This window comes from Rhamphochromis sp. 'chilingali' (genome assembly GCF_963969265.1).
Source record: "Rhamphochromis sp. 'chilingali' genome assembly, chromosome: 2".
NCBI lineage: Eukaryota > Metazoa > Chordata > Actinopteri > Cichliformes > Cichlidae > Rhamphochromis > Rhamphochromis sp. 'chilingali'.
The window spans coordinates 48,552,602-48,563,373 of NC_137930.1; the positions used below are offsets into that span (position 1 = coordinate 48,552,602).

General features: G+C 41.1%; 1 protein-coding gene across 2 annotated transcripts; it reads left to right on the top strand.

Moving 5' to 3' along the window:
* Nucleotides 1–10: 10 nt before the first annotated feature.
* On the top strand, nucleotides 11–10,669 carry snx1a (sorting nexin 1a). 2 transcript variants are annotated; one of them, XM_080876206.1, is made up of 16 exons: nucleotides 11–227; nucleotides 318–449; nucleotides 3,545–4,349; nucleotides 5,127–5,269; nucleotides 5,931–6,006; nucleotides 6,139–6,182; nucleotides 6,383–6,524; nucleotides 6,622–6,700; nucleotides 7,059–7,134; nucleotides 7,399–7,512; nucleotides 7,741–7,834; nucleotides 8,139–8,344; nucleotides 8,512–8,655; nucleotides 8,890–8,970; nucleotides 9,070–9,141; nucleotides 10,274–10,669. In XM_080876206.1, the coding sequence occupies exons 2-16, from the start codon at nucleotides 327–329 to the stop codon at nucleotides 10,322–10,324; spliced, it is 2,250 nt and encodes a 749-aa protein (XP_080732332.1). In that variant the 5' UTR covers nucleotides 11–227; nucleotides 318–326; the 3' UTR covers nucleotides 10,325–10,669. The 2 variants fall into 2 exon arrangements, with proteins under 2 accessions (XP_080732332.1, XP_080732333.1); XM_080876207.1 differs by having other exon boundaries at nucleotides 11–449; nucleotides 5,130–5,269.
* The last annotated feature ends 103 nt before the right edge of the window (nucleotides 10,670–10,772 follow it).

Sequence of the window (10,772 nt, forward strand, 5' to 3'; positions counted from 1 at the left end):
GATCCGTCAAATCTCCGAGCGAGGTGTCCGATCCTATGACTGCCAAGTCTACAGGCTACAGCTAACACTGAAGCTAACCTGATAAGAAGTAGGAGGAGTAGGACCAGGAAGTGAAAAGACAGCGGCGGGTTTGCACGTCCTGAGCAGTGTCTGTTCTCCACTAGTCAGCCCAGTTTAGGTGTACACCCCCGTCCGGCCGAGGTAAACCACAGTGAGAAACGGCGAAGGTAACGTTAGCTGCTAACCGAAGGAGACACGTCTGTGTGACAGAGAGCAGAGGGGAGCAGTTGACGTTACCTCCCCTTGTGTTTTCAAAGAGAGTGAAGATGGCGACCAGCTCGGAGCGCAGTCCTCCCCCATTCCCGGACTCCGAGGACCAAGATGTGCTGGACGCTGAAGAAGTCCGAGGCCGCGACAGTGATGAAGACGAGGACCTCTTCGGGAGTACGGTATGTACTGGTGGAGTCGACCTAGCTGTTAGCGGTCAGGTCTGGATAACTCGTTAACTTAATGCAGAGTTAGCTAGGAAAGCTAATTAGGCAAAAGTTTTAGGAGATGTTGGCCGTTAACGTTAAGCAGTTGCACAGGGGAAAAATAACAAACAATGTTGACATAAGATATTGTCATCTCCAAAACTCTTAGTATTTCCTAATGTTTCGAAGCATTTGTTGTAGAAACTTCTTACTACCTGCCTACGAGCTTTAGGAGTTCTGCAAACGCCCTCGCTGGTATTGATTTCACCCTGAAAGTTGCTCTTTGAAGTTCTCCCTCGCAGTGATTCAGTTAACCAAACCAGGTAACGCCGTACTTCCTGTTTTGGTGCATGGAATGTGTGACCTCTTTTCATCTTCTAAAACTTTCTCGAGCTAACTTTTAAATCTGAAGGTGTCCTCAGCATTTTTTTTTTTGACGTGCAGACTTTTCACGCCATGCGTAGGTGAGGTGAAATCTGCAGACAGTGAGGTCTGTGTGTGGTTTCTGTGAGAGCTGACACAGTAAGGAGGTGATAGTGTTATTTCACGATGCTTATTAGTGGGTTAAGTCAGCTTCCCCATTTTATTTACGTATTTCTCCCCATAAAATAAGGATTGTACGCTGGCTCGGGCAGCCTCCTGTCATGTGAGCGTGGTGTGGTCACATGGTCAGAACCCGGATGTTTTCCTACAGTCAAAGTTCAGAGGATACATGAGAAAGTTGCTGTCTGCGATTTTTTTTCTCCCAACACTGAACTCGCTGCTGCACGGAAACCCTAAGTCAGCATTTTATGGATGTTTTAGGTGTCAGAGCTCATGCCAGAAATGATGTTTGGAAATGTATCAGCAAGCCAGAGTGACTTGACTTCCTATAAAAAGAAGTTTCGGGGATGTATTACTATTTTTTAAAGTATTTTTTGTCTAAAGAGTATAATTCACATTTTTCATTTTTAATAAGGGGTGACAGATATACAGATAAAATGGAAATATTTTTGGGACCACTAAATACAGTTATTAGTCATTGTACATTAATTTTCCACTAGTACTGAAAAAATGTAATACTGGCAGTTTCCCTGTATGTCACATAATAATAATAATAATAATAAATAGTAATGTGGAGTGGTAGGTTATCAGATAAATGCTAGCATTCTTGCTTGACAGGCTTATTTCTTAAACTGTATAGGTATGCAGATAATATAGACTGTATATAAAAGATGGAAACAGCCAATACGACAACATTCATTATTTAGCAAAACTCTATTATAAAACCTTGAGCTGAGAATTTTCTTTCTTGGCAATAAGCATAGTTCATCACGTTCCTAAATTGGATTTGATGAACCAGTAGAGCTGGGCGATATATCGAGTTTTAAAAAAATATCGATATATTTTTATACGAGATATAAGATGTGACAATATCCTTTATATCGATATAGTCTATGTTACGTTATAATTATACTTGTGGAGCCGGCAAATCTCCGTTAGCGAGTTACTGCGCATCGCCCCGTGCATGGGGCTGGACGGCGTCAATGTGTTAGCTAGCTAACCACGCTAACGAGCTAACCACGCTAACGCCATGCAGCCCAGAGGTGCTGCACGGACTAAAATCCTTTCATTTTCTCAAAAGTTGACAGCGCGCCTTATGTGTGAATTCTGGTTGTGCTTGATGGCCGCGAACCGATTTTATGTGGAACACGGCGCTCAGCAATCTGTCAAAAAATGTTTTAGTACGACTTTGATAAGCTACGGAGCTGCACCGCTTGATGGATTGTCGGAGCATTACGGCTGAGCCTCGCGGAGTGATACGTACTGTGCTTCAAAGTAATATTACCCTACTGTGTATAAGGACCATAAATGGCACCTGTTAAGAGACGTGGTTGCGAAGCGGATTTCAAACTCCAGGCTGTCAGTCACGCAGTACAAGTTGGGAACAGAGCAGCTGTGAAATCTCTTTGTTATTGTGCTCAGCGTCTTTTAGTTTACATTTTGACTGCACAATTGTGAGCTCTTTGTTATGCTCAAAAACAACATTGTTTTCTTTTATTTATGGAGCATTATTATTTAATAAATGCTCATAATTTATTTTTGAGTAAATGTTATGTACATCTGCTCTATGTTAATAAAAGTGCCTGTGTGACATCTGGGACACAGCTTTGACTAAGAACTCTCTTTTTGTTCTTACTTTATGGCTTTAAAAAAATATATCGAGATATATCTTATATCGCCATCCAGCTAAAAAATATCGAGATATGAATTTTGGGTCATATCGCCCAGCCCTATGAACCAGGTGTTCATCTGACTTTAAAATGAAAGAAACTACACAGTCATTTGCTATTGACACATCGATAGCAAATGGGCATAGCCTTTTTGACTCCATTGATGACCATTACTTACAAAAATATCCTGCATGTTTTAGTCAGTATGACCTGAAACCATCAAGCCCATTAAGTCATCAGAAAAAGTCGTCTTTAATACAGCCAAGGTCACAGAGTAACGGATCCAAGAGTTGTTTTCACCTTCTGAATCAGCATCCTTTGAAGCAAGTCATTTAAGTTCATTAAGTCATTTTGTTTACTACCCTGTAAACAAAAACCTAAACACTGCAATCGCTGTTACATTAGACTGTTACATTAGTCTAACCCTAATGTAAAGGCTTATCTGATGAAATGGTTTCTCAGGAGATTTGCTTTGTGTTCTTGGCGAAAACATATCAGTTAAATCTGTTTCTCAAGCATCATAAAATGTTCCCTGCAGCTTTTTACAGTGACAAAGTCCTTGTTTTTTTTATTTTGAAAACATTGTTTCTGCTGTCAGTGACACACCCAGTAGCTGGGATGGACATTGGATGTTTAGATGTTACCCAATATCCAATTTGGCTACCTAGAGACCAGATTGTGTAATGTGAAGCTGTTGAGATCAAAGAAAAGAAAAAAAAAAAGCCCCAAAGGTCTTTAAAATTTGAAACTTTGATCAACTTGTTGCACGAGTCTTGGATTACTTTCAGAATTGTCTGTTGTCTACACACACGTGACATGACAGCAATTGACATTAAGCATCCCCTTTTTGGCCTTCAGAGCACATCACCAGTGACCGAAATGGACACCACACCGACCAGTGATGTTTCAATGAAGCCTCCCAGTGACATCATGAATGATCCTTTAATCGAGCCAATGAGCAGCCAAACAGGAAACAAGCCAGCGAGTGAACCCTCAGATGATTTTTTTGACCTGACAAACAATGTTAGCGTTGTAGCTGCAGCTGCAACAAAATCCGATGATTTCGTTGACATATTGGGAAGCGAAACTGGAGCTCAGAGAGGGGAAGTAGTAAAGGCAGATGTTACTGTTGAAGCAACAATTGATAGAAGTGAAGTAACTGCTGGTGTTATAGATCCACTCAGTCAGCAGGAAGCAAAACAAACGTCCACCGCTCCAGTTATCGACCTCAGTGGTGACTCACAGCCTGTTACTAGCAAAATTGCTGACCCTTTGGTCGACCTCTTTAGCGATGCTCCACCAGCTGCTGAAGCCAAAAAACCCAGCAGCGCAAACGTTGATCTCTTTGACGACGAGGAAGGGAGTGATATTTTTGCAGAACCACTGCAGACCAAGCCTGCCAAGCAGCCGCAGAAAAGCCTCTTCGGTGAACCTGACGAGGATGTGTTTGGCGAGCCGCTGGGTGCCATCTCAAAGAAACCCGTCCCTAAAGAGCTGAAGGAGAAATCTGTCACAACCAAAGTTACTGCTGGGGGACCGCTGCAAGACAGTAAGCCAGCTGATATCTTCAGTCAGGCAGCTGCCTCCACACCCAGCGTCACCAGCACCGTCAACCCCAAGACCAATGGAGTCCACTCTGAGGAGGACGGTGATATATTTGCTGGTGGGTCCACCTTATTTTATTCTATTTTTTATTCTCATTCGGTTTATGTTACCAAAGTTTTAAGCCTAGAGTTGGTCTTTATACTAAAGTCATGATTCAAGACAGGTTCAGTGAAGTTCATATAGAGGTTTGTGCATAATCACATCTGTATAGAAGATAAAATGAGCTCTAGGCTGGAAAAATGTTGATGAACGCGTCCTAAAGTTGAAACAACAGCATGGAAAGTAATGTTTGCTTCATTGTAAATAACTGTTTTGCCTGCATTGAGTTTGAAACTTTGTACTGGGCTGTGCCGGTTATGGGAGAGTGGCTCAGATTACTTATAAAAAAACCTTTGAGTAGTAGCCCTCTTAAAAGTCAAGTACAGCAATGTTTAACTAGAAGCAGCTATCGTGATTTTCTGTGCATCATGCTGTTACCACATGGCTGACACCAAAGCCAGGATGAGGACACCTCAATTAAGAACATGGGACCATCTGAATGCAAAGTTCAGTTAAATCCACAGGTTTAACATAACCCTCAGTGTATATTTGTGTCAGACACCTGAGATGGCAAACACAAGTTTCAGTCTGGTGTAAATAAGTGATTAAGAAACCAACACAGAGGTCCTGTTGAGGCATGACAGAAGCAGCTCCAGTTTGTGCTCCAGATCACCACACATGGAACAGAACTCCGAATCTCTGTAAATACTTAAAGGTAGACTTTGGTAACTGTGGTAAAAGCAGCTCCACTGTACTAGGGAAATAATGGATATCTTACTGCACGTTTCCCCTCTAGCAGAGGCCACGGTGGAGCTCTCTCTCGACAGTCCGAGGAATGAGAGAAAAAAGGAGGCGACGGCCAAGCCATCTGCTCCCGCCCCCACCTCTCTGCCAGCAGCTGCCAGCCTCGCCAAGCCACAGCCTCCTGCCCTGGAAGAGGTGAGCTCAGATTTAAACCCAGACAAAGATTTTCGAGTGTGAGCCCATGAAATAGTTTCCAAGTATTTAATAAATATACACGCCAGTTTATTTTATCCTTTATTTATTCAGCTAAATGTCTCTTTGAGATTTATATATTGAAACAAAACAGCCCATGGAAAGTCTGAGGACATACAGAGATGCACACTTATTTACAGGAAACAGTGGTGTATTCAGCTTCTGAAGCCAGTAATAAAATATAAAGCACAGTGGCAGAGAGTGTCTAACATCTTTAGGTGCTGGTCAGGTGCATTCATATAGACTCTAATCCAGTAAAGATTCAAATAAAACATTTCCTCATCTGGAGGAAGAAACTGGTTTTATTTTTAATTTTTAAAAACATTTAAAGTTTCAATTTGGTTAGAAGCTGTTCATCTGATTGTTTTAAATTACAGATTTGGATCTATAGTTAACCTTGTTAAAACCTGTTGCTTTTAACAAGATTAAATGTTAACTCTCTGCCCAAACATCAGAATGAGAAAACTGGGGCAGCACCAGGTTCTTTCCAACTGCGGTTTAACCTGTTTAACATCCCACCACAACAAAATGTGGTGGGAGAAGCTGACTGTTCAGCCATGGTTTTCATGTCATGTTTCACTTTCATGCTCAAAATTTGTTTCAGTTGGAAGAAGAGGAAGAGGAAGAGGAGGAAGACAAATTTGACATCTTTGTCTCTGTCAAAGATCCAGAAAAAATAGGTGAGGCTTTTATTGTTTTTTGTATTGCTTAATGTAGCTTGCCTGATGTTTAAATATCAGTTCACTGAGTAAACTTTGTATGTATTTATACAGTCAGGGACATTTAATGATGTATGTATTGTTTTTTTTCAGGGGATGGTATGAATGCCTACATGGCCTACAAAGTATCCACACAGGTAAAAATGTGTCATTATTCATCATTTTACTTGAAGTTGGTTAAAGTTGACCAAAGATGAAATATTGATGAGTGCCTTGTTGGAGACACACCCGTGCTCTGCTCTTAGAGGGAAAACAAAGGTTGCGACACACGTTTAGTGGAGTATTGGAGCAAACACGAGCCTGCTGGGTACATAAATTCCATTAATGTGTGTTTCAGACCACACTGCCCATGTTTCGCAACAAGACATTCACAGTGAGGCGACGCTTCAGCGACTTCCTCGGACTTTATGAGAAGCTCTCTGAAAAACATGGACCAAATGGATTCATTGTGCCTCCACCACCAGAGAAGAGCCTCCTGGGTAGGCTGACGCACTCATCACATCTCACGCTTTCCTTAGAATTATAATGTAAAATCTGCTCTCAATCACAAGTGGTGATGGTCGTTATCTTGTGTAGGGATGACAAAGGTGAAAGTGGGGAAGGAAGATTCATCGTCTACAGACTTTGTTGAGAGAAGAAGAGGTGCTCTGGAAAGGTAAAAGAGAAAGAATGGCATGAGGTGCCAGTTAGCGCGGCTAACACAGAGTCCCAACCCTTGTACATTTCATTTCATTTCATTTATTTATTTCACACTTGGTACAACAGATCAAACAAACCAACCACACTTTCTATCAACAAAGCACTACAACCATGTGTGAAAAGGAGCAGGAAGAAGAAAATATTCTTATTAAACCCTGCCCCCTTCCCTGTACAGGAAGCATGATGTGACAAGAATATAATTAATGCAAAAGCATCACCACCACTTCCCCGTTGATGCTCTCGTGCTATTCTGATGTGGCAATTTCCAGACTACTCGTGAAAATCAAGCGTGTCCCTGTTGTCTGATTGAACAGGTATCTGCAGCGGGTGGTAAATCACCCGTCGCTGCTCCAAGACCCCGATGTCAGAGAGTTCCTGGAGAGAGAGGAAGTAAGAGGATTTTGTTTGGTTTCAGCTCGAGTTACTGCACTGAAGAGGTGTAATGCAGTTTTGTTTCACTTCTCTGTTTTTGTAGTGGATGAATGGTGTATTTGTAGTTAGAAACATTACTTTCATCACACTAGTGTGCTTTACCTAAGCATTAGTGTAAGGGTGTGCAGACAATGGAGGAAGATGGAGTTGCAGTAAAATATTGAAAACGTTCATATCGCAGTTTTAGAATCATCACAGCTAACACAACTAATGCATCTGCAGTTGCCTCGAGCAGTGAGCACTCAGGCTCTGAGCGGCGCCGGCTTCTTAAAGATGATCAATAAAGCGACAGACGCTGTCAGCAAGATGACCATCAAGATGAACGAGTCAGACGTGGTAAGTTCAGCTGTAAACGCGCGCTCATGTTCTTCACTGCGTTTTTCAGTCTTTATACTAAAGCAGAGACTTTTGGTGGAACTTTTGGGCATAAACAAAGCTGCAGTTTCATGGTTAGATTTTTGACAGTTATGGGATTTATCTTTGGTAATGATGCTTGTAGTGCCATAGAGCTTACAGCCCTTGCAGCTAGTGTTGGAGTCGTACTAATGGTGCGTTGTGCTGCAGTGGTTCGAGGAGAAGCTGCAGGAGGTGGAATCTGCAGACCAGCAATTCAGGAAGCTCCACGCGCTGGTCGAATCCCTGGTGGTTCACAGGAAAGGTCCGTTGTCTTTTTTCCCATCTGTAAAGTGACTCATCAGTTATCATTCGGATGTGTTTGTACAGTTTTTGGCCACTTGGGGGCAACAGAGTGAAATGTGTTCAGATGTTAAACATTGTTAATTATAACACTTTTTAATTACTATTCCTCCTCTAATAAAAGCTTTTATAAAGATTTGAATGATGCCACCTAACATAAAATGTGTGAATGCACCTTTTAGCCCATAATTGCTGCTTTCATTTCTTGTATATGTTCTCGTATTCAAGTTTGTGTGAAGAACACTTGTCTTTGCATTGAAATCTAGAGCTGTCACTGAACACGGCGAGCTTCGCCAAAAGTGCGGCCATGCTGGGCAGCGCAGAGGACAACACCGCCCTGTCCCGCGCCCTCTCCCAGCTGGCCGAGGTGGAGGACAAGATGGAGCAGCTACACCAGGAACAAGCTGCAAGCGACACCTTCACCTTTGCTGAAATGATTGCAGATTACATCCGTCTGCTGGGTGCTGTGAGGGTACGGAGAGAATTTGTTTAGCTAGTTTCTGTAGATCACAGCCGTTTAAGTTTTGTTTTGCTTTTTTAAGTGGGTTTTTCCCCCATAGGAAGTGAAATGTCCAATATTGTTCAATATTAAAAAGCACGTACATGAAGGTAAAAAGATGTGAGTTTTGTGACCTGCAGGGGTCCTTTGATCACCGGATGAAGGCGTGGCAGCGCTGGCAGGATGCTCAGTCCATGCTGCAGAAGAAGAGGGAGACTGAGGCCAAACTCCTGTGGGCCAACAAGCCCGATAAGCTGCAGCTGGCCAAGGAGGAGATCGCTGAGGTACGACATGGGGCAAAAACAACAAAGTAAAAATAGCTCGGATGTGGCTGAAACCCTCGTTTGATGGGGCCTCTTCAAGTTTAGGAACAACGTTGTAGTAACTTTAATTTTTCTGATCCTTGGTTCATTCTTAGCTTGACGTTAATCACTCCATAGCTTTTGCTGCACGATCTCTGTATGTGAAGCACTGTATTTGATTTAAGACTCCTCTGTGATTTTTATCTTTGGAAACAGTGGGAGGCCAAAGTGACGCAGTACGAGCGAGACTTTGAAAGAGTGTCTGCAACTGTTCGCAAGGAAGTCATTCGCTTTGAGGTACCAGTGTTCATTCTTATTGGTATCCGCATCAGTAACTGCTCAGACAGCTGAACGGGCTGAGAGTGATAAATCCTTCTGAAAAATCTCTCCTAACAGAGAGAAAAGACCAAGAATTGCAAAAGACAGGTTATCACGTATTTGGAGTGTCTGCTTCAATCTCAGCAACAGGTGAGTGAGTCAGCATTTTCATATTCATAAACCTGTAAGTACTGCACTGGATTTAGGTCAGTTTTTAACTGTTGAGCATCACAGATAATCTACAGAAGTTGACAATTTCAAAAGTAAATCATACACAAGGTAATAAGTAAGGTAAGACGACAGGAACAAGGCTTTACATACTTTTTTATATAAAAATTAAATAAAGCAGATAAAGAATATTCAAGTTTCTGTGTGGACCAAAACTCCCAAATTCAAAATAAGTAAACGACTCGGTAAATCTGCAAACATTTTTATTTTGTATTTAACTTTTGCACTTTTCACTCTGGTTCCCTAAATGGTATTTTCTTTACTATTCTTTATGCATGTGCTTCATGCTTTTTCATTATTGCAGTGAGGCTCTGGTTACTATGTAAAGTAGTTTGTTAGAAAACTGAGGCTAATCCAGCTTAGACTAATAGACAAAGTCATGAAAACTTTTATCAAATAAAAGTCTGAGCAAAATATTCACAAATAACCAAATATTTACATTCACTTCAATGGTTAATGAATATTAGAAATTAATTTAACATGAATGTTAATGTAACACATCATTATCAAAATCATTTTTTAAAAGATATTCGTGATTTGTGATTCACTGAAATACATATTATGTAAATGTATTTGTGTGCTTACTTTGGATTTTTGGAGTTTTGATTATTTATATGAAAGAGCCCAAAGTAGCAACTTTAAATTGTTTCCAGTCATTTACTGGACCCAGCTGACTGCAGGTTTCCCAACCTTATAAACAGTACCTTTGCACAATGACTGAAACTAGAGGGGGCTGGTTTCAATCATTATGCAAATGTACTGTTTATAAGGTTGGGAAACCTGCAGTCAGCTGAGACTGAAGAAGTCACTTGGATGAGTGATGAAACATTTCTCCCACTGAAAACGCTGCGTCCAGATGAACAGAATCAACCTTTTGGGATTTCCATCCTGGATGATTGAGCATGCATCAAGTCATTTAGTAGACAGCTTTTTAGATATAATAGGCTACATTTTTTTTTGTGATGTTTTACTTTTCAAAATTCTCAATTAATTTGGCGTCTAAAGACTCCTGTTTTTTCTTTGTTTTTGTTGTTGGTTTTTCCTCTCTCTCCAGCTGATAAAGTACTGGGAGGCGTTCTTACCAGAAGCAAAAGCAATCGCCTAATCCTCAAACACCAGCCCTCTGGACTACAACAGGCTGCCTTTTTCTCATACACTTTACCTCTTTTGCCTTTTAACCAAGGAAAATGTGTGTATTGTAAAGGGAGATACAATCAATTCTGTTTTTGTTTTTTTAAATCACCTTTAACACATAGCTCTGTATTCTATTGTATTAATAATTGTATATTTTCATTTAACCTTCCACAAATATTTTCTTAATAGATGAAAATAGATTGCATAAACAAAGATACGGACAAATGAAAAGAGGGGAAAAAAGAAGTGTGGATGAACGATTCCATTAATTTCCACAGGAGAATCATTCGTTCTCAGGATTTCCTCCCTTGTGTTGATCAGGAGCTCGTTCACATCAGCTGTGGTTCACTGTTTACAGCCTGGCTGCTCTCTCATCACATATTTCTGGGGACCCAGATGAAGAAAGTGGCTAAATTCTC